Raw genomic sequence first — 27,811 nt, 5'->3', positions numbered from 1 at the left:
TTTTCCGTTGCAGCACCTCAGGCCTCAGAAAACGACTTGGTGGGCCACATGGCGGCCCGCAGGCCGTATGTTGGACAAGCCTGTTTTAGAACAACTTGTCTTGGAACCCACAAGAAGAAAAAACAATTTTAGCTCTAATCCTGATTCACACACAGGACCTAGTTTAAGAGGCTTCTGCAGGGGCAGATTCAGAAGGGTGAAGTGGTGAGGTTGTACCCCTTTTTGGCTACGCCACGCGTGAGCTCTTGGTGTTGAGTCTAGCTTTCACATGGCTCAGGAGCCCAGGGGGTGAGCACTGCTACCCCTCCTTTCCTTTACCGCTGAGCTCAGCAGGAAGTGGGAGGCAAGGAAGGGGCGAATAGCAGTAGCAACTCATCCCCTGGGCTGTAAGGCCACATGAAAGCAGGAGCTCCAATCAGCTCTTGTCCTAATCAGCTGTTGCACTGAAAGTTCATTGCTCCCATAAAACTCCATCAGGAGCCCACATTGATCAGGCAGTGAGCTCAGAGCTCACTACACGTGCATGGCACAGCCAAAGTAACAGGGGCTGCACGTTTCTTGCCCCATTCCTGGATCCATTACTGGCTATCTATAGGTGTCCCGCTCTGTAGAAGTGATCATAATATAATCAAATTCAGCATTCCAGGACAGAGGAGTAAGCCATATAAATCCACCACTCCCATATACAACTTTTGGAAAGGAAATTACACAAATATGAGGAAATTTGAAAGAAGCTAAAAGGGGCAGTCAAAAATGTGTAAGGCCAGCAGGTAGCCTCAAAGCTGTTTAAAAACACCCAAATAAAGGCTCAGGAAAAGTATGCACAGTAAATCAAAAAAGGGCATCAAGCAGGCCAATACAAGCAGAATTTAAATGAAGAAAACAGGAAAGTGTACAAACTCTGGCAGGTCAAAGCAAACTTAGATGAACAAAAAAGTCTAGGACTCTTCTGTTTGGAAAGGAGAAGACTGAGGTGGGGGTTATGCTAGAGGTCTATAACATTATGAAGGGTATAGATAAAGTGAATAAGGAATTGTTATTCACTGGGTCTCAGAATAGAAGAATTAAGGGGTACCCACTGAAACTCAGGAGATAGGTTTAAAGCAAATAAGAGAAAGTCTTGTTTTAGGCAGTACATAGTTAACTTTTAGAGCTTGTTGGCACAGGAAGTTGTGGAGGAAGATGGTATAATCAGGTTCAAAAAGGATTTAGACAAATTCATGAAGAATAGGTCCATTTATAGCTATTGTACAGAACTGTCAGGGATGTATCCTATGACACCCCTAAACTAATAACGGTAGATACCAGGGAAGGTATAACAGTGGGGAATCACTGCATATATATCCTGTTCATATGCTTTCCCTCTAAAGCTTCTGCTACTGCCACTGTCAAAGATAGGATGCTGGGACAGATCATCTGACCCATTATGGCACTGCTTATGTTCTTAAAAAACTATTTGAAATTAATAAAATAAAATTCAATAAGAGCAAGTAGAAAGTCCTATAATTAGAATGGAACAATCACAGGCACAAATACAAATTGGAGAATGACTGGCTAGGCTACAGAACTGCAGAAAAGGACCTGGGGGTTATGGTAGACCATAATATGAAAAAGAGTCAAGAGTGTTTCCTTGTTGCCAAAAAAGCCAATAGTGTGGAGGTGGGGAGGAAATCAGAACTGGGGTTTTTAGGGCTGAAAATGAGAAGACTGGGAGACAGGGATTGAGAACAGTCTTCAAATACCTGAAGGGTGGTTGTAAAAGAGGATGGTGATAGACAATCACTAGGGACAGGATAAGGAGAAATTGGTCTTAAACTGTAACCAGGGAGATTGATGTTGGGTGTTAGGAAGATTTTTCTCACTGTGAGGTTGGTTAATCATTGCAACGAACTACCAGGAAAGGCTGAGCAATCTCCATCCTTGGAAGTTTTCAAGAGCTGGTTAAACAGACACTTGTCTGGGATGATTTTTGTCAGAGATGATCCTTCCTTGAGTAGGGGGTTGGATTAGATGACCTCTTGATGTCTCTTCCAGCTTTGTATCTCTGCAGTGCTATGGTCCTGTACTTTGGGTTTCTACAGGATCATAGAATCCTAGAAAAGGGGCCTCAAGAGATCATCCAGCCAGGAGTTTCTTAATCTGTGGGTTGCGATCCAAAAGTGGGTTGCAAGAATATACGAAAGGTTTGCAAACAAACTTTAAAAATGGATTCTCCTTTAAAGAAGAAAAACACGGGAAGGCATTCATTTCCCTTCACAGGGTGGCAGAGTTCCAGCCTGCAAGGGGATGCTTGGGGCTAGGGGGAGTGGGAGGAGAGTGATCAGACAGGGGGCACTATGTGCATATGTGTACACACACATGCATGTGGTAGCTAGGCAGTGTCGAGATCAGCTCTTGCAGGTAAGTCTATGGGGTGGGGGGAGGAGCACAGGCAACGCATCTGAGGGGCATGGTGCGGGGGGAACGTACCTCCCCAGATTTGTGCATCCACTGTAGGCATGAGGCTGCAACCTGGCTGGACCAGCACAGGCAGGAGACACCTCTGCAGTCCAGCAGGTGGGACCCAGCATGGGAGGGGGGAGCAGGGTGGTGAGACTCATTGTTGTTGCCACCACCACTGGGACCCCCGCACCAGCCATGCCAAGCAGCACAAGGAGTAATGGGTGGGAGAGGGGCTTCACTGCCCTCACCTCTTTTTTCCACCAGCCACTTGTGCGCTAGGCCATGGCTCTACCCTGTTGCCATGGCCTGGCCAATGCCACCACAGTTTCCCTTAAGCTGCGGCTCTACCCCTGAGGGGAGGTGGGGTAGCGGCAGCACAGGTGCCGTTTACCCCATCACTGGGGAGCTGCGGTGGCTAGGGCATGGCGGCTGGGTAGAGCTGCAGCCCAGCATGCGAGTGGCTGGTGGTGGGAGAAGCTGAGGGTGAAGGCAGCGTGGCTCCCCCCCAGTCTATTACTGCTTGTGTTGCTGGTGGTACGGCTGGTGCAGGAGTCCCCTGGTGGTAGTGGTGGCAGCAAAGAATATCACCACCCCACTCTGTCCTCTCATGCCAGGTTGTACCGGGGCGACTTCTGCCAATGTAGGTCTGGTCAGGCTGCAGCCCCATGCCTGCTGTGGGCACACAAATCTGAGGGGGCATGTGCCGCCCCCCACACACCCACCCCACACACCCACCCCCTGCCCCACAAGTTGGGGGGGATGGGGCCTGGGGACAGGGGGAAGCAGGTCTGGAGTGAGGGGCACCAGCAAGGCTGGAGAGTGGGGGGCTGTGGGTTGGGAATGAGGAGCACCAGCAGGACCAGGGGGCTGTTTTCTACTTTAACTATTTACTGGGTGGGGACTGGCCATAAATATTTACAAAGGGTCCTGGTGCAAAAAAGGTTGAGAACCACTGATCTAGTCCAACCCTTTTTCCCAGCACTATCACTTTTCCTTGCACTGATACATTCTACCAAGAAGGGGCCAGCTGCTAGCACAGGGGTGCTGTTCAGACGGAGAGCCACTTACTGAGTTTTGGCAAGCCATTGAGGGCTGCATGACAGGCAGCCAGGGGCAGATAAATATTAATTTTCTAAATTTTTTAGGGGCTCCACAGGCCAGATAGAATGGCCTGGTGGGCTGCATTGTGCTAGCAGAAGCTCTGAAGAGCTTGTTTGTTTTTTTTTCCCTTTCAATACCAGGTGAGGTAAACTTCACCATCACTGCAGAGGTGTTGGATAGCAAAGAGCTGTGTGGCAGTGAAAAGGTGCTGGTGCCAAGTGAGGGCTGGAAGGATACTTTGATCAAACATGTCCTTATCCGGGTAAGCCTGCCATTCCAGAGAACTGTGGAGAGAAAGCACAAGCAGATACCCCACTATTAGTTTCAATGCTGCTATCAGCTGTCCCAGTTAACTGCTGTTCCAAGCATCAAGGATGCCTAGAGCTTGGAGGAGTCACCTCTGCACACCTCTGTTCCATCCCCGCGGGGCCTGTGCAGGATGGTCCCCTATAGCCCATTCTCCCAGACTTTGCCTAGCTTTAGTTTCCATTGTCTCAAGTGCTGGGAATTCTACCATGTCTACTTGGGGAGAGTCTTCCATAGCGTAACAGAGTCCTCGCTATTAGGTAATATGCCCTCATTACCTAAGCAGAAGCCTGGTGCTCAGCATGTTGTGTTAGAAAGTCAGTGAATTATGTAGGTTCAAACTGCTTCTAGGCAATGGGTACCTAGAGTCCAAGTTGTCTTTGTTCTTGGAGGGTGTCCTGACCACTAGGCTATTATGCTAAAACATGGGCATGTCTTCCCCCTCCTTTGACATCTAACACCCACTAGTCATGGTTTTTTTGCCAGGGCTGGAGAGTAAAATGACTTGGCATTTTGCCCAAGGTGTGCAGATCTGAATGCGGGAATTTCAACCCTGGCCTCACTGGAGGTGAACAGTGTTGCCTCCCTGCTCTGTGACTGGATGCCTCTGCTCATGCAACCTAGTCACACAGTCCCCCAAATTTGAAGACTGGATGTGGGTTGTTTTTTATGGTGACTTTAACCTGTTTCTCTGTGTTTCTTCCCCAAGCCAGAGGGCATCCTTGTGGAGAAGTCTCACAGCTCCTTGCTCTGCCCAGAAGGTAGGTGGGTCACACTGGACCACAGCAAGTGGGACACAGTGGCCACATACTTCTGGACTGGGGAGAGAAAGCCATCTGCATGCTCACATTTTAGGGGAGAGCTCACCAGGTGGAAGACACTGAGCCAAAGATCATTTGCTCTGCCAGGGGACAAATGGCAAGTAGGATTGCCTCACTGGACTGTACTCTCCAGGGAAAGTGCTCCCTGGGCATTGCTGACAGAAGGAGGAGAAGAGCCAGAGCTGCATCCTGTGCTCCTCTGGGAGGGGGTTAGGGTACAACCATGAGGACTGCCCCTTCTCCTTCCCTCCATCCCTGCTGGTGCAGTTTATTTGTCTGCATGCTGCCATGTCTCCCAGTCCCAGAGCCCCGTCCCTGCTGGGAGCATCTCACAGTGTTTCTAGCTGTTGTGGGATCTCTTGCAATTCCCTCCCACATTGGTTCACTCTTCTTTCTGCATTTCACTGGCAGGCAATTCTACCTCAGACTCAGTGTCCCTGCAAGTACCTGAGAACGTGGTGCCAGATTCAGCCAGAGCCCAAGTGTCTCTGCTCGGTAAAGAAGCTGTCAGGCCATGGTTTATCTGGAAGTGGCAAGGGTGCAGATGGATGCCATAGCCCTATCATGTGTGTTCATGAGGGGGTGGAGGTGCCAGGGAAGGGGAGCATGTTCTTGAAGGACTATATAGATGTGGTGAGGGCTTCTATATAGGGAGGTACGTATAGTTGTGGAGTAGGGTAGAGGTGGCTATGAGAGGGTTATGCATGTGTATCGAGGATGGAGAGGGTTGTTAGCATTTTTTTTTTACTAGAAAAAATGGGTTTGGTTGGGTTGAAACCATTTGGAATGAATTCACTGAATATTTTTTTTTCAGGGCTAGATTCAAAAAAGTAGGAGGGGGCATCCCCTTTCAGCAAATACATTGGTTATGGTGGGTCCCCTTCACACAGGTGCATGGTCTTGCACTGCTAGTGTCATTTTCTTATGGGCACTCACCTAGGATGCGAAGGACCCAGGCTCAATTCAATTCTTTGCCTTGGAGGACTTAAGCCTACATCTCACACTTCCCAGGACAGTGCCTGGACCCCCGGAACTGAGCTGTTCTGAGGTGGTTGCTTCCGTCTTTCCTGTTTCTTGTATTTCTCTTTACAAAAGTACGTAGATATTCACTGAGAGAGAGAGAGAATGTCTCTATGTCACGGTGGTCAGGATGCTCCCCTAAGTAGGGGAGAGGTGAGCTTAAGTCCCCTCAAGCAGTGGAGAGAATTAAAAGCAGGTCTCCCATTTCCTTGCTCCCTCCATAGAGCTGTGGTATGCTATACCTACTATCCCTTTTGGCCTCTGTTGGGCTCTGTGAAAGGGGCCTAGAGATAGTTCTCTATGCCCCTCGCTTTGCTCTTGTTGCAGATGTTTGAAATGGAAAAGATGTTTTGGTTTGGGGTCAAATGAAATGATTTTCCTGAACTGAAATGAAAGCTTTTTGTTTCAGTGGAGAAATGAAATAAAATTCATTTTGGTTCAGATTGAATCCATTTTAAAAAAATGTTAGTGCAGCCTTGGAATAAAAAAATCAGTGACTCACACAGCTCTATGGTCTACTTGTGGGAGGGGGCCTGTGAGATGGGTTATGTTGGTAGGGTGGAGGGGGTAGAGACTGATGGGTATAATCAGCCTGAAGGACTGGAGAGGGCAGGGAAGGAGAGAGAAGGGTTGGCAGTGGTGGGGCAGGAGAGGCAGAAATGGTCTGTAGCTGCAGGCAGTGGGCTGTGAGGGCAGGTTGTTGTCAGTGGGTGTATGCCGTGTTGTGAGTTGAGCAGCGGTGTGATGTGTGGGGCACCCTCATGCAAGTGAAAATTATTTCATGAGACACAGACATGTGGTTGTCCATGAGGTCACCTTTGTCTGTGGCCATGTGTCTGTCTGTCCAGGTGACATCATGGGCACAGTGCTGGAGAACCTGGACCAGCTGGTGCAGATGCCCCATGGCTGTGGAGAGCAGAACATGGTGCTCTTTGCCCCCATCGTCTATGTGCTGCAGTACCTGGAGAAAACAGGGCAGCTGAGCAAAGAGCTGAAGGCAAGAGCTGTGGGTTTCTTGCAAACAGGTCAGTCTAATGCCTTTCCCTTCCTCAGCTCTCCCCATCCCATCCCAGGCTCCTCTTCACTGTCAGCCTGAGCCACAGTGCCCAGAAAGTGTGCTCAGACTGTGGGTGGGAGCTGGGGCGGGGGACTTAGTGTGAACTCATGCCTTACAGCTGGTTCTGAGTTACTTGGGTCTGAGATGGAGCCTTGAGGCAGGATTGCTGCTGTGTAAGCTCAGGCAGTTGCTGAACATTTCCTGGGTCTTCCTTTAAATCTCCCTCTGGTTCTGATTTTGCTGGGGCATGTTCACGGATTCAGAGATGTCTCCACCTTTGATGTTTCTCCTGCCCAGGGTACCAAAGGCAGCTTCAGTACAAACATAAGGATGGCTCCTACAGTGCCTTTGGAGAGAACCATGGAGAAAGCAGCACATGGTAAGTATGTGGTCTTATTGATGTAGTAATGAATTTCCACCCCAGACCCCAGTCCTGAAGCTGTCTCAGCCACCCCTTCTCTACCCATGACCCTGTCTGCTTCCCTGCACTCTATCTCTCCTCCTCTGCCTCAGGCTGACGGCTTTTGTGGCCAAGTGCTTCATCCAAGCCCAGCAGCACATCTTCATAGATGATAAGATCATCCAGCAGGCTCTGCAGTGGATGGCTGGGCACCAGCAGACCAGTGGCTGCTACTCCAGCATGGGAAAGCTCTTCAACACAGCAATGAAGGTACTGTCCTAGCCACTGTCCAGTAATTCCTTCCTTGGGGCATGCCATTGGCCCTAGGGTAGGGGCCCAGTAACCTTTTCTTAGGCCTTGATGGGCAACCTACCTTTCACTTTGACATGGCACAGCATGACAAGACTTTTCCCTCACTCTCTTCTTTTCAGAGTCTGATGGAGGGATGTAGTGGGGTTCATCCAGTTCATCCCTTTTTATTCGAGCCCAGGGAAATGACGATAAGAAACCAAGACCCCCTTATCATACCTTCCCCCTCTCCTCCTCCCCACTGAAATACCTAGGTGTTCCCCTCATTACATGATAGGAGAAAAGGCCGTTCCATCTCACACTCCCTAGTGAACTCTCTCTCTGCACAAACCTTCTTCCCTTTGTTGTTTGAAGCACTGATCCTACCCTGTTCCCCCTTGTAGGGCATGGAGAAGGGTCTGTGTGATCTCATGGTGAGACATCTCCATATTAGAAGGCAGGGGCGACCCATTGTTTCATAGATTCATAGGTGTTTGGGTCGGAAGGGACATCAGTGGATCATCGAGTCCGACCCCCTGTCCTGGGCAGGAAAGAACAGTGGGGTTAGATGAACCCAGCCACGTACATGTCTAGCCAGGTACATGTCTAGCCTTCTCTTAAAGACCCCCAATGTAGGGGAGAGCACCATCTCCCTTGGAATCCCGTTCCAGATTCTGGCAAACCTCACTGTAAAGAAGTTCTTCCTATTGTCTAACCTAAATCTGCTCTCCATCAGTTAGTGGCCATTGTTCCTAGTTACTTCAAGGGGTGCCCTGGTAAACAGAGCATCTGCCCCCTGATGAATTTGTAGGCAGCCACAAGGTCACCTCTTAGCTTTCTCTTGCGGAGGCTGAAGAGATCCAGGTCCTTCAATCTCTCCTTGTAGGGCTTTGCCTGCAAGCCACTAACTGTACAGGTGGCCCTCCTCTGAACCCTCTTGAGGTTGTCCACATCCCTCTTGAAGTGCGGTGCCCGAAACTGGATGCAACACTCCAAATGCGGTCTGTCCAATGCCGCATAGAGGGGAAGTATCACCTCCCTGGACCTGTTCATTCTGCACTTGCTAATGCATGATAAAGTGCAGTTAGCTTCACTGATCACTTCGTCACATTGACGACTGTCGCAGGGCACCTTAGTGCCTGCTCCTAAGAGAGGAGAAACTGCCAGGGAGAGAGCCCTGGCAGAACCAAGTGAGCACAGCTGTGGGTTGCCGGAGCAACCAAGCGGAGCCAGCTGCCTGTAGGGGGCAGGGCCTGGCCCTTATAAAGCTCAGGGCTGAGGCCAGGCTGGCAGTTCTCTGCCAACAGCCAGAGAGGCAGGAGCTCCCTCGGCCGAGATATGGGAAGGAACCTAAGTTGCAAGTACAGCTCAGGATAGCCCTGGAGGCTTGAGCTATGATGAGGAGTTACGGCCAGGCGGCTTGCATTTGTGTTACAGCCTAGGGGCTTGTGGTTTTGCTTTGCGTTTGTATTATTACACCCGGAGGCTTGGGTGAGGCTGTAGGGGTTGGAGGAGGCCTCAATCACAGGGACCCCAGAGAGTGTGGGGTGCCCTAGCGCCAGGAGGGCGCATTATTATCATAGCGCCAGGGAAGGCGCAGCTCGCACGCCAGTGTATGAGCAGCTGGCGGCGAGGAGCGCGGCCAGTGGGTCGTGGACGCAACCCGTAGGTTGCAGACGGGGACCTAGACCCCGGATTGCGTGTGGGGAAACATAGACCCCGAAGGCGCAGCTCGCACGCCACTGCCTGAGCAGCTGGCGGCGAGGAGCGCGGCCAGTGGGTCGCAGGCGCAACCCGTAGGTTGCGGATGGGGACCGAGACCCCGGATTGCGTGGGGGGGAACATAGCCCCCGGCCCCAGGAAAGGGGCGGTATTACTGAGGAGCCCAGTGTGGGCGCGGCGAGCCCCAGAGAGGGGGAACGCCATTGTATTTTATTGAGTAGCCCAGTGGGGGCGTGGCGAGCCCCCCAGAGAGGGGGAATGCCCTTGTGTATTATTGAGTAGCCCAGTGTGGGCGCGGCGAGCCCCAGAGAGAGGGGGAACGCCCTTGTACGTTATTGAATAGCCCAGTGTGGGCGCGGTGAGCCCCCCCAGAGAGGGGGAATGCCCTTGTACGTTATTGAATAGCCCAGTGCGGGTGCGGCGAGCCCCAGAGAGGGGGAACGCCATTGGGTTTTATTGAGTAGCCCAGTGTGGGCGCACAGGCATAGCGAGCCCGGCCGCAGGCTAGTGCGGCAATACCCCTCAGACCAAGGCAGGGCGCGGCGGTTGCCCCTGAGAAGACAGGGAGTAGCAGCGCAGGGAGCCAGAGTCAGGGAGGGTATCCGTGCGGTTGGCCCATAGGACCGGGGGCCCGCTAGAGAGTCCCGGAGCAGAACCATACCGGCAGGGGAGGCCCAGAGTGGGCCAGACAAGAGTCCCAGCAAGAGGCTGGGCATGAGAGAGGGAGCCCAGAGTGGGCCACATTAGAGAGGAGGCCTGGGAAGCGGGCGTATAGACTGGACAACGTCTATTACATCTGCGAGGCTTGGGGCGTGGTATTAGGGGCTGGTAGGAGCCACGCATAGCCCATAAGGCTAGGGCGCTTGGGTAGCGCCCATTATACGGGGAGACCCACGAGGGGTCCAGGAGCTGACAGGCCCGAGGAAACACAAGGCAGCCTCCCTATTACATATTACATCAAGGTGGGCGAGAATGGAGGGTGCCCTCGGGCCGGAGTAGCGCGGTGAGAGGGCCTCAAGGAAATCACGGCCCTCCGCGAGGACCCCGCCGTGACAACGACTCATGTTCATCCTAGTGTCAACAATGACTCCAAGATCCCTTTCCGCTGCTGTGCTGCTGAGAAGGTCCTCCCTCAGCTTGTAAGTGTGCTGGTGACCCCTTCTCCCTAGGTGCAGCACTTTGCACTTATCTTTGTTGAGCTGCATCCTATTCTGTTCTGCCCACTTTTCCAAACTGTCCAGATCCATCTGGATTTGTTCCCTAGCCTCTAGTGTGTTAACTTTACCCCATAATTTGGTATCATCTGTGAATTTGGACAGTGCTCTCCATGTCCTCATCCAAGTACTGATGAAGACATTGAACAGGACTGGTCCAAGGACTGAACCTTGTGGGACTCCACTGCCCCCATCTTTCCAGGTTAAAACTGACCTGTCTACCATCATTCTCTGGGTGCGACCCCTAAGCCAATTTGCCACCCACCTGACCATGTAATCATCTATGTCACAGCCACTCAGTTTGTTATGAGACTAGGATGAGATACCGTATTGAAGGCCTTCCTAAAATCCAAGTAAATGACATCTACCTCAACTCCTGTGTCTAAGAATTTTGTGACCTGATCATAAAAAGAAACAAAGTTAGTTAGGATCTACCTGCTATGAATCCATGCTGGTTGCCTTCAGCATTATTTTTCCAGCTGGACTCCCACAAATGTGACCTTAATAATATTTTCAAAGGTTTTCCTAAGGATAGAGACAAGACTAACCAGTCTAAAGATACCCTGATCCTCCTTCCTCCCCTTCTTGAAAACAGAGACCACATTGACCCTTTTCTAGTCCTCTGGGATCTGACCTGAGCACCATGAGTGCTCAAACCGCTGTGCCAGTGGTTCTGCTCTGACACTGGCCAATTCCTTCAGCACCCTTGGATAAAGATCATCTGGGCCTACTGACTTAAATACATCCATTCCTTCCAAGTGGCTCTTCACCAAGTCGGTGCTAAGAGTTGGTGGGCTGATATCCCTTTTGTGCCTGTCCATGATCCACTTAAGAGATTTATCTTGATTTGTGTCTAATACAGAAGCAAAAAATTAATTGAAGAGCTCAGCCTTGTCCCCACTATCTGTCACTAATTGCCTTAGTTTGTCCTGTAGGGGTCCTATGCTACCCTGCACCTTCTTTTTACTCCCTATATACCTGAAGAAGGACTTTTTGTTGTCTTTAATTTTCATTGCCATCCTGAGTTCCATTTCTGTTTTGGCCTTTCTAACTGCCTCCCTGCAACTGCAGGCCAAGTAGGTATACTCCAGCTTGGTAGCTACCCCCTGCTTCCACAGCCTATGTGCCTCTTTTTTTGCCCCTAGGCTTTCCTGGATTTCCCTGTTCAGCCAAGAGGTTGTCTTGGCCCCTTTGCCCCCTTTCCTGTGCAATGGGATTGTCTCCTTCTGCGCCCACAGGATTGCTCCCTTTAAGAATGACCACTCTTCCTAGACTCCCATCTCATCAGTGCTCCTGTTCTTCAGTGCCTTACTAACTAATATCCTGAGCACACTGAAGTTAGTCTTCCTGAAGTCCTAGCACTTCTGCCTTACTGGTTATCTTTCCCACTGTACGCTGGATAGTGAATTAAATCAATTGATGGTCATTGTTCCCTAGGTTACCTTGTGTCCATAGATCCCCCACCAGGTCATCCCCTGTAGCCAACACCAAGTCCAGTAAGGAATGTCCCCCAGAGGGTCCATATACCTCCTGCGTTAGGTGAAGGTCCTGTATGCAGGTTAAGAACCTATGGGAATGCTTGGCTCCAGCTGACTGCTCCTCCCAGCAGATGTCAGGGTAGTTTAGGTCACCCATGACAACCACGTCCCTAGACCGTATGGCCTCTGAGAGCTGTCTTGAGAAGTCCAGGTCTAGCTCATCTTCCTGATGTAGCGGCCTGTAGTAGACCTCCACTATCAAGTCCCTTTTCCCTGACCCCCTTGTATTCTGACCCACAATACCTCAATTTGCCCCTCCTCTGATCCCATTTTGATTATGGAAGATGTATAATGCTCCTTAACATGGAGAGCAACAGCACCCTCCCTCCCACCCTGTTTTCTCCCTACTCTATTATGTCTGTACAGCCTATAACCCTCAATGCTTACTGCCCAATCATGGGTACTAGGGTCCCACCAGGTTTCAGTTAGCCCAACCAAGTCAAAGTTCTTGTTTGCAAGCAGGAGTGCAAGTTCCTCCTGCTTCTTCCCCATGCTCCTAGCATTAGTATAGCGACACTTAAGATCTATTCTTCCCAATCTCTTTCTTTCTCTCTGTGTGGCCTGCAGGGTGGCGTAAATGATGACATCTCGCTCACTGCGTACATCACATCGGCTCTTCTGGAGGCAGGGAAGCCACTCAGTGTGAGTATAGTGCTGAATGCCCACATCCTCTCTTCTCTGTGACAACTCTGTGGGCCAGGCTTTCCCTGTGTGATGCACCTTGAATAGTTATAACTACCATACTTCTAACCTTGCCAATAAGTAGGGATCTACCTAATTCAGGGTGGCTGCCTCTCGATTTCATACTCCCAGCGTGGTGTCAGGCGCCATTTTTGCGTTGGCAAGCAGTACCTCCCCAACCCCCCATCTCTGATTGTCCAAGTCCCACCCCTCTCCAAATATTGACAGATGGCCCCAACTGGGGTTTGGTTGTAAACACGGTAATTAATACCTTCCCTAGGCTTGATCGGGGGATTAAGCCCGAGGAAGGCATTAATTGCCATGGTATTAAGCAGTCTAGGACACAGTTAATGGCTTTCCCTGGCTTGATTGGGGATCAAGCCCAGGGAAGCCATTAACCACATCCTAGACTGCTTCCTACTGTGACAATGAATGCCTTCCTCGGGCTTGATCAGGGGATTGACATTAGCAAGTAGTCTAGGACATGGTTAATGGCTTCCCGGGGCTTGAACCCCTGATCAACCCGGGAAAGCCATTAACTGTATCCTAGACTGCTTAATACCGCAGCAATTAATGTCTTCCCTGGGCTTAATCAGGGGATAAAGCCTGTGGAAGCCATTAATTGCTGCATAATTATTAAGCAGACTAAGCACCTAATTAATCTGTAAAATGAAATATCTTATTAAAATAAATCAGCGGAGGCAATGAATTGTAATGAAAACCAACTGTATACACTTTATTAAATAACACCAACTATATGCACTTTATTAAGTGATACTATCTAAGCTCTTGATCAAACTCTAAACTACAATATCTTATGAAAATAAAGCTGTACTATGTACAGCATAACTATGCACAGCTGTACTATGAACAGCAACTATATACACTTTATTAAAAAACATTATAAAAAGGAGATTACCAAAACTGACTGCTAACCTTAAGACAGGCGGTTCAGGCTATGTATTAAATGCAAGCATTGTGCATCCAGCCACAGTGCCTGGAGACATTCTCTGCCTCTGTGGGGTGAACACTTATCCATACACTGAGATGGCACATTCTGCATCCACTTGAGTTTGTTGGAATGGCGAGGCAGCATCTTGCCAGGGTGTGAAGATGTGTAAACTGGTCACAGACAGAGTCCCAGAATACAGGCACAGGCATCTGGCACTCTTTCACAAAGTTCACTTAGGCATCATGTTCATTGTCATGCTTTTCACCTCATCCCAGGATTGCTTTCAGTAGCTGAGAGTCACAGTTCAACACAGACACCTGGTTGGGGTTCAAAATGTGACCAGCATTAAGGAAGGGGGCAGCTGGCTGTCCGAACCGCAGTGGTAGTGACAGGTCATACCTGTGGTAATGGTTCAGCTTTGCAGTTATTGCCTGGAACTTGTTCCTTCTGTGCTGGTTTTCACGAGGGCAGCTTTACAGTTCCTGTGAAGCCTTGTCTTTGACCTAGCTTATCAAGATTATCTTGTTGTATGTGTGGTAGATCACAGCCTGCTGGCCTTCAAACCAGGTCAGAAGCTCCATGAATCAGGTGACTGTGTCAGCCCCAAATGTCACTTGATCTTGAATGTCACCTCTCTGTAAGAGATTGTGAAGCTTAAGCATGCACTGCATGCTGGGTGTGATTTCCAGGTCCTCACTCACAAACCGCCGGTAGCGTTGCATGTGAGTGGTGTGGTAATGAACCACATTGAACCAGGAGTTTCACAGTGTATCAGCACAGGCTTTGGTGGTAGCAGCACAATGTCACGTGAGTCTCCACTTTGACTAGCAACCAACTGCCTGTATTGGACCTTATGACCTGGACAGCTCTTGAAGGCTTTCTTGAAAGAAGACACTAGGCTATCCACCCCCCGGGACTGCGTGCACCAGATGTCACTTGCTAGGGACAAAATGTGGTCATTGCAGGGAATGTTGGGCAGCATTCCCTGGAGCACACCAGAGAAAGCCTTGCACACGTGCATGGCATTGTCAGACAGGAATGCTGAGATCTTGTTAAAGTCTACGCCATAGCTGACAATTACTTTCACGATCTCTTGGGACACAGTGGAAAAATTGACAGAGGTTGGGTGGATCAGCTCGGTTTGAAACACAGGCAGGTCCTGGTTGGTCTAGCTCCTGGTACAAATATAATGTGCAGCACATAGTTGTCCTGAGGGTTGATGGCTTCATCAGCTACAATGGAAAAGGGATAATACTCTGCCAAGACAGCCTTCCTGGACTCTACATGCAAAGCAGTCCCTGCAGGGAGATAGTACTGGAGAAGCTTGTTGGCACACAGAAAACTACCAGCATTGAGCACATTTTGGGACAGGTAGTCCCTTAACTTGGGGTAATCAAGCTTCTCTAGTGGGATGCTGGCTGCCACAAAAGCCTCCATGAGGGAAAATGCTGCGTCTCACCTCACCTTGCCACACTTGCTTTCTGTGGTCCTTTTAAACAGGGAGGACATGGTCACTTGCTTCTTGCTCTGACCTTCAGCCTCTGCAGTAGCCTTCCTCTTCATGTGGAAGAATTATCACTCCAAGTGATAATTGGTGCTGTTTTTCCTGGACACATCCAGAGTTAGATTGCAGGTGGTCCAGAAGAGTTTGCCTCCATTTGCCTGCAAGGTCCCTTCAGGATACTGTCTTACATGGTCCACCGCTGAAACGTATTTGGCAGTCTTGGAAGCCTTCTTTGTGTTCATGTCTGCTCTTTCTTATACTGAAGCAAGCAGGCATGCTGCAGCAGCATTCCTGCAGGTGCTTTAAAAGCAGGCGCCAAAACCCCTGACTTCCCAGGCTGACCACTGAAAGGCTCCTGGACTGAGTCTGTCAGGGGCTCAGTCTCCAATTTGCTCCTGCTCCCCACTTCCTCCTGTGCTCCAGGATGCCAGGGCTTCATGCTGTTTTCTGTTTGCAGCTGCCTTTTTTTGCCCCTGCTCGCTTGCTGGCTGCTTTCCTGTTTTTTTGTGGTTTCTGTGCTCTTTTGCAGGGACCAGCCTTTTTCATGGGGGGCCTACCAATTTCATGGTTTCTGCAAAAATTGCATAATTGTGAAGTCAGTAGGTCCCTAACCATAAGGGGAGGGTTTGAGAGTTGTGGGGTCATCTCCATTTCTCTTTGCTGCTTCTCCTCCTATTAAATCGATTCCACATTCCTTCCTGTCCCAGGACCCAATGGTGAAGAATGGCTTGAAATGTCTCAGGAATGCTTCCTCCATTGTCACTGGAATCTACACTCAGGCGCTGCTGGCATATGTCTATTCATTGGCTGGAGATGGGGCTAGGAGGGACTCTCTTCTTGCTAAGCTGGACCAGCAGGCCATCAAGTCAGGTATTGTGGGGCTGTCAGCTGCTTTGTTGAGAACATTAGGGCTCCCATGACTGGTAGCATCAATTGTACCAGCATTTAGAGCCTGGATGCTTACCGCAGAGTCAAAGAAGGTAGTGAGGGTAGAACCCTGAAAGCTTTTCCAGCCCATCTCCTGAGAGTTGGTAGGGACTGCACACATCCTACCATCTTATTCATTCAGGTGTTCCACCCTTTCCTTAACAGACTACTCTATAGCTAATGTACCATGCTGCAAATTCATCTCAAATGTGCTGTCCTGCCCAAGCCCCACCAATCTCTTTCCTGTCCAGGCTCCATTCTCCCCAGGGCATCTGTGTTTGGACTTGTTTCCCCCAGGTTGTTTCATCTTCATTTGATTCTGCTTCATTAATCTCTGCTTTTTCCACTTGTCCCCCCCACCTTGACTGATGCAGCTTTGTAATGAGGTGAGCAGAACAAATCATTCCCCCCACCCTTACAAAGTGGTCAGTGGTTACTCTCTACTGCCCAAATTTCTGCTTTAATATGGCCCCTTTACCACGAAGTGACACTTCACTGCTCACTCCCCCCGCCATAGTATTGCTTCCATGTAGGTATTTCCTCAGCCAGACTCAGCCTATGGCCTTTCTTCCATGCCTGATGGCAAGTAGAGCCCAGTGAGGACAGCAGTCCTGAGCCCAACCAAATGCTCTAGTGCACCTCAAGCTCTTGTTCCTCCTCTCCCAGGAGGACAGATATACTGGAGCTGGAAGCCTGTTCAGCTCCCTGCTCAGGATAGCTGGTCCCAGGCCATGTCTGTGGATGTGGAGCTGACAGCCTACGTGTTGCTGGCTTTGCTCATGAAGGAAAATGTGACTAAGGAAGAGATTGCATTTGCCACTGGCATTGTGACCTGGCTCACCAAGCAGCAGAACGCCTATGGGGGCTTTGCCTCCACCCAGGTACAAACTCTTTTTCTCCCAGCCAGAGACCAGGCCTTCTTGGGGAGCAGCAGGCTGGGATCCCCACAAGGGCTAGAACTCACTGGGATTGGAGGTAGAGGGCATGAATTGAACTGCTGGTACCCACAGGAGCAGAACCCATGGCACTGAGGGGCTGGGAGCTGGAATCCAACTGGTTGGAGTCTTACAGAGAAAATCTCTCTGTCCTTGAATGAGGGAGGGAATGACTGTATGAGCTGTTTCCCTCAGGTGTGGATCTACAGGTAGCAATGTGACCATCTTTCCTTTTATAGGACACCATCGTTGCCCTCCAGGCCCTTGCTAGATATGGTGTAGTGACATTTATCAGGTCGGGAGATATTACCATGACTGTAAGATCAGGCAACAGCTTCCAGCACTCCTTCCACATGGAGACCACCAACCAGCTGGTACTGCAGCAGCTTCCTCTCCCCAACATTCCTGGAGAATATAGTCTGCGTGCCACTGGCACAGGCTGTGTGTACGTGCAGGTGAGAGACAGCCACCCAGCAGGACTGGCCTGGAGGATGCCAGAGGAGGGTGCAGTGCTCAGCTCAGAGAAGGGAATGGGATATGATCCCTTTCACTTGCACCAAAGGAAGCCAGGGGAGGGTGGGTGAGTGTGGAAGGGCAGTGGTAAGGGCATATCCTTACTGGTTGGATGTGTGTCCTTACTAGTTGGGTGTTATGTATGTTTCCCTCCAGACAGTCCTGTGGTATAACGTGCCTCCTGAGAAGGATGGAGAGGCCTTTTTTCTGAGTGTGAAAGCAGCAGGAGACAGTTGTGAGACAGCCCCCCATGTCCTGACCCTCTGCATCAGTGTCAGGTGAGAGCCAGGAGCCAGCCGGTGGGCAGAAACCTCAGGGACACAGCATGTATGGGAGGGGAGAAGGCAGAGAGGCAGTGGGACAGGCCAGGGAGGGCAGAGGAGTAATGGCAAGGTGTTAGGTATGTGGTCTCTTCCTTATCCCCCCAGCTATGAGGGAAGACGGAGCACCTCCAACATGGCCATTATTGAGGTGAAGATGCTGTCTGGATTCCACCCTGTCCAGGGGACTAACTCCTATGTAAGTCCTTTCCCTTCCCCACCAGCTCCTTCACTCTGGTGACTAGAGCCATGTCACAGTGGAGCCAGCTCAGCCAAGAGCCAGGTAGCATGGTGTGGGATCTCAACCACAGTACCTACCCTTGGCTCTGTCACTGCAACAGGGAAGGGCAGCTCCCAGAGGGCACATCCCACTTTTTTTGTCTCCATATGGCCTTAAACATTCATCCTTTGGACCTTCTAGACTGTTGTGCTCACTCTTGTGCTCTAGATGTGGGTGACATTTTGATCCTGGGGTGGGAAACATATTTCACTGCTCCATCCTCTCCTCTCTAATCCCACAGAGCATCTCCTGTGGGGTTAGACAATTGAGAGAAGAGGCTGGGTGTTGGGTGTCTCTAACCATGTTGATTCTCTTACCCAGCTTCAGCAGCAGCCATATGTGCAGAGAGTGGAGTTTGGGGCTGAGCATCTCACCGTCTACCTGGATCAGGTCAGTGCTGGGATCAGGGAGGTGTGACTGTAGCTTACACACAAACTAACTCTGGTCATCAGTCTAGTTTCAGGCATGGGCTTGGTTCCCAGGGGGCAAGAGTTAGCTCTGGGGGTCGTAGGTAATCCATGTAGTAGCTAAATCAGAGGACATGACATGCTACCTGGGGATTGTCCCATCCTCCTCTGCACCTTGGAGACCAGGCAGCTCCCTACACTCTCAGCTCACTCCGTCTGATGACCCAGGGAATAGCCTGTAAGGAGTGAGAGAAGTGACTGTGCTGCCTGCTTCCAACCACCCATGCAAGCCAGGCTTGCCCTCTCAGTCCAAACATGTGTGCATTCACATTGTATGCAGACCTGGGACAACTCCTGTGGTATGGGGCACTGCCCTGCCAATAGTTTCCTAATGGTATGTACTACTAAAATCTGCTGTGACCTCATGGGGAAAATCTTCCCCTTCCCAAATAATTTACCTTGGAACCTTATTCTCTTAAGCAAGCACCAGCCTCCCCTATTCTGCTAGTCACACATTGGATTCCATCTTCAATTCAGAAGCAAACCTCAAGGACACAAGCCTCAAACCCTCATCCTGGGCTGCCCACCATGTCCCTACTGAGGTCATGACTTTGTTCTCCTCCCCCAATTCTCACATAACAATAAGTCTATCCATATAGAGCTGCTACTAAAGAATTATGTAATCTGTAAATTTTCAAATCCCCCTTGCCAAGAACAGTGATCTGTAAAACAATATGACTCTAGATCATATGTGGCATTCTGGCACCCAAATGCTCCCAGCTGTTACTGCTGCTCTGTCCACATGGCCAGCCTGCTTCTGAGGTGAGCTGAGATTATGGGCTGGAGGCTGCAGTACCAGTGAGGGATAACCCTGCTGCAGGCTGGACTGAGTGCAACCTAAGAACAATACTTGACTGATGCCCCACTGGGGATTTGGGATACACAGACCCTTTTATCCATATTATCACTACCTTTTTCCTGTCCTAGCTGAAGGAGGTGTTCTAATTTAGTACTGCTGGTGAAATGCAAGCTACCTACTGTCTAAACTGCACCCTACAGAGTGCTGGGGAGGAAAAGGGAAGGGAGCTATGTTGCTGAGATGAAGTGAGTTTGTGATAACCTTGCAAGCTAGGAGTCACAGGGAGATGGGCAGCAAGTAGCAGCCTCTCATCCCAGCCAGAGGCATTAGGAGGCCCTGACAGAGAACTCTGCCATCATCTGTCTTGGCTCCACATTTCACATCTGGTTGGAATCAGGGGGGAATGTTTGACTCACAGCCAGACCTCCTGCAGAGAATCATTTTACCTCCTGCGCTGAAACACTCCACATGCCAGTCCATCACTGTGCCCAGATAAATATTTCACGCAGAAGGTGAAGCTGCAACTGGCCATGGCAGCACACCTCTGACGAAGACAGGCCAAAGAAAGCCTGTTACCCTGGCTCCTTATTCGCTACAAGCTGCTGTACAGGGTTCTAATGCAGACAGCCTGGTCTTGTCCCACTGGGGGCTCTGTTATGTTCAGGATCCAGGATTATACACAAAAGGGCTGGACAAAAAGGGCCTCTCTAACCACAGTTTCCAGGCATGGTCTGGAGCCCTCTCTATAGCAGCAGGTAAAGTCACCCACCAATCCTGCTTTAAGACTCACCTCTTTGGTAAAGCACCTTTGAGAGAACAGGAGCAAATAAGATGCAACAGTGGCCTCTAAAGTATCAGCAAGGATTAGATAACAGAGCAAGCCAGAGAAACGGACAGTCAGTCCTGCACAGGCCCTATTGTTTCTACAATCCTGTGCTGTGTTTAGAAATGAGTGCAATAGATGCCTAAGCAATGGCCATAGAGAAGTGTTTTTGGGAGTTCCAGCTTTACCAGCCCCTCCGTGGCAAGTCTGTCTTTATTTAAAAAAACCTCCCAATATTCAGCATATTCTTTAGTCTCTGCTCAAGTACTCCTGGGACAGTAACAGCAGGGGGCACTGCAGGTACATCAATAGAATGTGTGTCTAACAGGCTTTGGTATGGTACCCTGAGTGCTTACTGTACCCTTTCTCTCCCCACAGCTGGATAAGGACACTCAGATGTATTCCTTCACCATCAGCCAAGATGTTCCTGTCAGGGACCTGAAGCCAGCAGCAATTAAAGTCTATGATTACTACCAGCCAGGTGGGCTGCGATGTGATGTGTGTCAGACTGCTGGCAGCTTGGCTCGTGAAACCTTTGCCGGCAGATCTCACTCATTTCTTTTCAAGTGTTCACACTCTTCTTTTGAACTTCACGTCTGTGAAATTCAGTAAATCAGCTACTTTTCCACTAAAAGGGGAGAAAAACAATTTGAGAAAGTAACTGCCCTTTTACTTGATGTGAGCTGTTTTCCAAATAAAAAGAACCCAGAACAGCAATCTTTAAATTAACACAATGCATTTCTTAGCAGAATAGTTCAATCTTAAAATGATGACAAAATGCAAAAAGGTTCTTATACATAAAATAATTTCACCTGTAGAGACAATATATCAGGCACTTCTAGGGATTGTTATTTATTTGTCCTGTTCACTTTAAAATAAAATCAGCTTGCCAGCAAATGTGCAGTCCCTCTTCCAGAAAAACAAAAATAATCCAAACCAAACCAAACCAAACCTCCTCCTCCTTTCCCATAAATAGCTTCCCTAAAACCAGTCACCACTCTATCCCTAAAACAATCCCACTCTTGATACAGGATACTAGGCAAGATGGACTTATGGTCTGACCCAGTAAACAGCAGTTTTACAGGTACTTATTGTACCACATGTGGACAGTAAAATTCAGTCCTTGGCCAGGGGCAGGTTTTCTGCTGCAAAAATATCATTGCTGTAAAGTTTAGTGTGTTGCTGCACTACAGTGGAACATCAGTGTGGGAAAGGCCGCCTTCATCTTTTCAATAAAACTGAACAGCGTATGTCTCTTGAAGGTCCTGGGATCTCTTTCTAGATCTCTTTCGTTTGGCCAGATCTGGTGGGAGTGGTGTCCAGGCATTGTTTTTTTTTTCAGTCTCTCTCTCTCTCTCTCTCTCTCTCGGACACAAGCTAAGACACTCAGCTTTACAAGGAGAAGAGCACAAAAATAGTCCCAATCTTGTTTTTAAACGTTCTGAGACATTTCAGAAAGAGATTTTCCTTAACATGTCTAGCATATATAGAAAACCTGATGGTGATGTCAGAGACAGAGGCTGTATCAGCCCTTGGCTGGGATGACCCACCCGGTGCATAGTCTCAAATCTGTGCCAGTCAAACTTTTTGTACCTCACTAATGTTTATGAATAAGAACATTTATTTCTAAAAGGTAATGTGTTTAAACCCTTGTTCAACTTCCTCCCTCTGTGCTGTTCCATGATCAGACATTTTGAAGACTTTAGAAAGTGGACCAGACTGAGCATGGCTCAGGATGTCTTCCCTCCTCTAAACTGGGAGAAGGGGAGGTTGGATTTGGAGGGAAGCAGATATGACACTGAGATGATCAAGCTTTTCCTTGTTTCTTCGGGTGGCATCTGGTGCTGGACGTAACAGTCTGTTTCTTCTTTGACAGATGAACAGTCGATGGTGGAGTACACAGATCCCTGCCAGCAAGGTGAGTGGGAGACAGCTTTCCTGGGAGGAGGGCATGCCATTCCTGTGCAACTAGTTAAGCTTAGGCACGAGGGAGGAATCAAGTGTCTCATTCAGGAGCAGCACTGCCTCCAGTGCCAGTGTGGGACGAGGGGGAGCTGTGCTGCATGTGACTTTGAGAGGTCTCCTTCTCTCCGTGGCAGTGCTAACTTCTGTGTCCCAGCTTAATACTGGAGCTGTTGTTGTAGTGCAATGAACCATCTGACCGATGTGCTCATGAAAAGTCCCTATGGGACTGCACACAGGGACAAGAAATTGCACATCCCTCCCTAAAGTATTTTACTGTGCTGTTAAACAGCTGCTGGGTTTTGCCCCCTTCAACAAGGGTTTCATCAAGGTGCTTTGGGTCCTTCAGTACAAAAGCACTAGGGAACTGTGTGAAAACTCATTGTCTTGCTCTTTCAGGAGAAGTGATGGACAGAGACAGATGGTCCCTGATGTAATTCACAAGGAATTCCTGGTTCTGGTACTGATCTGACCTTCATGGCTGAGGACAAAGGGAGTCATTCTCTCTGCTGCTCTCACAGACCCGGGGAGAGAGGGTTATATCTTTCTAATCTGTCTTGTCAGGGGAGGGAGGGGCTACAGGGGAAACATTCATTCAGTACTTTAGAGAAAGGAAGAAAGGAGCTGGCAGTCAGAAGGAGGGGACCAGAAGGAGGGGGCCATTTAGGGGAACATGCACACCTTGGCAGTTCAGAGCCAAGTGACTCCCTCTAACATCTTCTAGGCAGAGGGGTAGGAGTTATTAGCAGAGGATGCACTTGCCAGGCAGATCTATGCCAGGTCAGTGAGGGGGAGGGCTGGGAGAATTACACTCAGAGGTAGAGAGAGACAGAGGCCTCTCATCACAGGGCTACTCTTGTTCATGTGCTGTATTTTGGTATGAAAGAGGTGGTAATAAATTGTTATTCTGGGTGTCTCACAGTGTGTGTGTGTGTGTGTGTGTGTGTCCCACTGTGATCTCTAGGGAGTGGCAGGAGTTGGGAGTGCCTGTGCAGTGTGTCCTGGTTACTTTTGTCTGGAATTAGCAACATGCTGGCAGGGGCGACACGTAGAGGTTGCACGTGGGTGAACGTACACCCCCTGTGCATGGTGGTGCACCCCCTGCAAAAAGGCACTGTTGGTGGCGCCTGTGGGCGGTTGCTGCTTGCCACCCTATTGCAGGCACTGCCAGCGGTGTCTGCGGACAGTCCATGTTCATCCCTGGCCACTGCTGCTGGAGGTGCTTGCGGGTGGTTGCTGCCCCCTGGTTACGGCCTGCCCCCACCTTGTGCTGGTGGTGTCTGTGGGAGCTCCCGCCGCTGTGCTCCCGCTGCTGCCAGCGCAGCCGTGCCCCCCCAGCCACTGCAGGCACATGCCATTCATGCATGCTGGGTTGGTCTTCAGAAGAAGGAGACATGGTAATAAGGAATGGGGCAATGGGAGTTGTAGATCATGTCTGCATCACCTGGGGGTGCCGATAGGACCAAGCTCATCTTGCCCATGCCTGCACCAGTGGCTCTGTGTAAAGCAAATGGTAGATTGGCAGGGGCAGCTCTGCTTTAGTTGTTCCCAGGCCATGTGTGGAGGGGATTGAGCCCAAGGCAGTGCCTGAGGAAGGACCTGCCTGTAGCATTGCTTCTCTGGAGTCTGCTTCTCTTGAGAACAAAGAGTGCTTCAAGGCATTCCCCCAGCAGAGCCAGAGATACTGAGCAAGCACTCTCTTTCTCACTGCTGTTTCTTTCCAGGCCTCATACATCCCCTGGCATCTAAGCACCTTGTGCCTCCAGCAGGCTTCATGCCAGGAGCTGGCAGAGGAAAGGAGGCTGTGAGATAAAAAAAAAACAAAAACAAAAAACAACCCCTTCTTGGCTGCTGCCACTGTCTGAGGGTCTCGCAGCAACTTCCAACCTGAATTAGAGTTTTCTGGAGAGGAGAGGTGGTGGGGGTAGGGGGTGCTGAAGTGTCATCTGCCAACTTGTGGGGAACAGTGAGGAGCCTGGCTGCCTATAGGCAGGGAGAGAAGGTGAAGTAGAATGGTTTCCATGAGGAATTAGAGCTGGGCAACTGAGCCAGCTCCAGCTGGGGCTGAGGCATGACCATGAAAGTGGCAGGATGCAGTACCCTGACCAAGTAAGTGCCTTACAAATGGCTTTATGCAGTGGAGGGTGCACCCTTGTCTGCTTGTGGACAGGACTCCCTACTAGAGCTTCATAGTTAGCTTCCCACTGGCCAGCTTCCAGTGGGAGGATCTCAGCTACACTCCGACTTTATGGAAATGGGAGACTCCTCCCTAGCTTGCTCCTGAGGCCATACAGCTAAGGCAAGCAAAACTCAGGGCCATCTGAACCCCAAGTCTCCAGGCTTGAACCTGCATGTAGGATGCCTGCCTAAGGATTTGGAAGTGTCTGAAGCCCCAGGCTGAGGTGGAGGATACTTTCCAGTGGCAGGGCCACATATGGTTCTTGGATGATTCAAATGGATTTGGACTGGATTTGGTTCATTTGACCTGGGACACAACATTTCTTCCTTAAAAATAATAATAAAAAAATCTCTTGAAGACTGGGCACCTTTGCCTCTGAGGCAGGGTTGGGAGATTCAGCTGGGGCCCCAAAGCCCAGTGAGCCATGTGTTGCCTCTGGAGGAGAAGTGGCCCCTTGCCAAGAGGTGGGCCACATGGAGCTGGTCTACGCCATGGCATAGAAAGAGAGAGAAAAGTGACAGAGGAGATGACCAAGCAGAACGCACCTGGATACAAATGCTGTATGGACTTGCTAAGGTTAGGGGGCAAATCCTGTCACACAATCCCATGCAGCTGAGAAAATGACATAAAAGCCTTGACCTCAAAGATGGAGTCCAGGTCAGTTGAGCCCTTCGGCTTCCCTTGTCTGACTTATTTCCACTTCCAGCAGCCACAGACTCATGACTCTTCTTCTGGGCTCAAGGATGAGTCCTTTTCCTGCAGCTGAACAAGTGAAGGGGTTATATGTGGGGGAACTGAGGAGGGGAGGGCAAGAGAGAAATATAAAGGCTTAAAACTTATTCCTTTGGCACTGCCATGGGAGGGGGTAAGGAATCCACCTAGTCTCTCCTCATGTTTGCAGACTCCCAAGGAAAGGGAGGAGTATATTGTCTGGGATGTCCCTCAGGCAATGACTACCATGCCGGGTCTGTGTAGTTTTATATGAAAGGTTCAGGTTCAAAGTTTAGGAGTTTACATGCAGAGAAATATTCCAATGATGGATCTGGGAGTAGTGGATTTTAATATGAAGGTTTCTAATCTCTCCAGATAAATTCAGGCAGGAGATTTGGGTCTTTCTGGTCACAATTTTGGCAGAATGCTTTGCCAATTGGGCCCAGTCAAAGGGTTCAGCATCTTGTTCCAGTGGGAGGGTCGAAGGGCAGAGATGTGGGTTGTACATTTGAGGAAGGACTTCAGGGTGCAAGGTGAATTTTCACAGATGTTTCTGGGGTTGGCTTCAGGTTTCAGCCTTTGTGTGGGTGGCCTCAGCAGAGAACCGAAGGATTGCGTGGGTCACAGACACAGAACTCTATGTGGCCCCAGACGATGGAGGGGACACATGAACCAGGAGTAGATGTGGAGGAAGTTTGCAGTGACGCTGTCTTTGTTTCAGGGGAAGGTGTCACTGACTGGTCTGAGCTCTGGGCTCATTCTCTGAACTTGGGGCTGAGGACTCAGGTTAGTTCTCATTCAGTCTCATTCATTATTCGTTACCTCCTCCCATGGCAGAAAGAAGAAGGTGCTTTTCCTTGTGGTCTGAGGAGGATAGGGGACAGGTTTTTTTCTCATTCTGTCCCTTTATAGTAGGGGTGCTTAACCCTTGGCCCATGGGCCAGATCCAGCCAGTGAAGCTGTGTCATCCAACCTGCAGGGCTCACCACAGGTCTAAAAAAATGGCAGCAGGGGAGCAGTGGCAGCATTATTTATGGCTCCCCAGCTGGCAAATTTCTGGGCCCACAGGGAGCCTTGCTGGTGGACAGGGGTGACTGGTGCCTCCTGAGTCTGGAGGAACACAATTTGGGGGTGGGCCAAAAGCCCCATATCTACTCCTACACTTCTGTGCTGTGGCTTAGTGCCCCCCCCAACATGCCGCCAGCCTGCACGGCAAAAAAACTGTGGCAAAAAAACTGCCCCACTTTTGGGGGCCAATCTCGGGGGGGGGGGGGGGTGGCAGGTCCCCCCCATACCAGTCGCCTGTGCTGGAGGATAGTGTGGCCCTGTACTCTAAGTTGGATGCATGGGCCAGGGTGGCACAGGACCTGATGTGAGTAGCACGAGGTGGGATCCAGGCATTTGGGGCCCAATCTGGGTGGTGTGAGGCTGGATCCAGGCACATGGGGCCTAATTTGGGTGGCAAAAGGCAGGATCCAGGCATGTGGGGACCAATCCAAGCCACATATAGCAGCCCAGAGTGCTGTGGTTCTCCCTCTGAAGACTGCTGGTGTGGATCTGATGGGTAAGAACAAATGGCAGCTGGCCTTCCCCACTGAGCCCATGAGCAGAGCTCTCTGACCCTGCCCGTCCCTGCTACTGCTGCTTTGTTTGCCCAGGTGTGCTCTCCACTCTTTACCCTGCTCTCTGAGCCAGCAGCCAAATACAGCTCTCAGTTACAGCTCATGAAAGCAGAGGAGCACTGCTCAACTCAGCGGTTTCCATCCTCTTTGAAATCATGGTTTGGCCAGCAGCTAACAGGACTGAGCATGGCTCACCTGGTGGCATCATTTATTTCTTACTACAAATGCATTTTGTTATTTCTTTCCTTATGAAAATTGCTGGATTAACAGTCCCGGGAGGGTGATGGGCCTTGAATATCTCTGCTAAAAAAATATTACCCACACGTGCACAGGGGAGATTCAGAACGGGTGCAGTGGTGTGGCTGCACACTCTTTTTAGATTGGACCACACCACAAAAGCCTCCAGGGACTTTTTAAAGCCCTTAAAGGAAATGAAAACCCCGCTTCCCTCCTCACCCCCTCCCTCCTGCTGTTGCTTTCCCCACTGTGCCAAGGGTGGGGGAAGCATGGGGAAAGCAGCAATGGGGATGGGCAGGCAGATCTATTTTCTCACACCTGCTCCTGGGGGATGGACAGAATGGGGGGAACTACTCCCTCACCTTGCTGTTGCTGCTGTCCCCATTCCTAGATAAGCTCAGCCCTGGCATAGCTTGGCTGGGGCCAGCAGGGACAGCTCTGGTGTTTTCTCTGCCTCCAGAAGAGTGGGGAAAACAACAGTGGCATGCAGGAGAGGGGAATGGAAGAAGATGAGGGATTTTTACCTGCTTTATGGACCTAAAAAAAGTCCCTAGAGGCTCCTGAGGACAGTCTGCCCTCATCCATGGGGGCAGAGGAGGCTGGGAGCTAAGGGTGCAGCCACCCCTGAAGTGCAGGTTGCTGTTCCCACACCTCCTTTGAGAATTCCTGGATCTGCCCCAGCACATATACATATTTATTTGCATGTAACACACCCTGAAATAAAGCTTTTCCCCTTTAACCAACCTGTTCAGAATCACTTTCTTCAATTAAGATGTGTACCCCTATTTACAACTGCTGTTTTGGGGGAAAAAGGCGAGTGTGGTATGTAAATAAATAGGGTAATTAATTAGGGATCGTGTTGCGTTGCGTTGTGTTATACACTCACACACATAATCTTTATTACACTGGTATAAATAGATGTCAATAATGTGAGCAGAATAATCACACATTCTTAAACATACGTTTTAATTTGAAAGAACTTCTAAGTCA

At 49.9% G+C, this 27,811-nt stretch overlaps 1 protein-coding gene across 8 annotated transcripts in view; it reads left to right on the top strand.

Moving 5' to 3' along the window:
- Window positions 1-22,993, top strand: part of A2ML1 (alpha-2-macroglobulin like 1) — a 54,678-nt gene extending 31,685 nt beyond the window's left edge. For 7 of the 8 annotated variants that reach the window (XM_019482289.2, XM_006270606.3, XM_019482284.1 and 4 more), the window contains 16 exons: window positions 3,684-3,805; window positions 4,559-4,610; window positions 5,082-5,165; window positions 6,539-6,715; window positions 7,045-7,126; window positions 7,261-7,417; window positions 12,477-12,551; window positions 15,754-15,916; window positions 16,640-16,854; window positions 17,148-17,363; window positions 17,578-17,699; window positions 17,850-17,940; window positions 18,343-18,411; window positions 20,489-20,591; window positions 21,987-22,028; window positions 22,472-22,993. In XM_019482289.2, the coding sequence (XP_019337834.1) occupies window positions 3,684-3,805; window positions 4,559-4,610; window positions 5,082-5,165; window positions 6,539-6,715; window positions 7,045-7,126; window positions 7,261-7,417; window positions 12,477-12,551; window positions 15,754-15,916; window positions 16,640-16,854; window positions 17,148-17,363; window positions 17,578-17,699; window positions 17,850-17,940; window positions 18,343-18,411; window positions 20,489-20,591; window positions 21,987-22,028; window positions 22,472-22,509 (1,808 nt within the window). In that variant the 3' untranslated portion in view covers window positions 22,510-22,993. The remainder of the gene's footprint in view (window positions 1-3,683; window positions 3,806-4,558; window positions 4,611-5,081; window positions 5,166-6,538; window positions 6,716-7,044; window positions 7,127-7,260; window positions 7,418-12,476; window positions 12,552-15,753; window positions 15,917-16,639; window positions 16,855-17,147; window positions 17,364-17,577; window positions 17,700-17,849; window positions 17,941-18,342; window positions 18,412-20,488; window positions 20,592-21,986; window positions 22,029-22,471) is intronic. The other variant, XM_059726763.1, reaches the window with a different exon arrangement.
- The last annotated feature ends 4,818 nt before the right edge of the window (window positions 22,994-27,811 follow it).

The sequence above is a fragment of the Alligator mississippiensis genome, chromosome 4 (assembly GCF_030867095.1).
Source record: "Alligator mississippiensis isolate rAllMis1 chromosome 4, rAllMis1, whole genome shotgun sequence".
Lineage (NCBI taxonomy): Eukaryota > Metazoa > Chordata > Crocodylia > Alligatoridae > Alligator > Alligator mississippiensis.
This window is presented reverse-complemented; position numbering and strand designations above follow the sequence as displayed.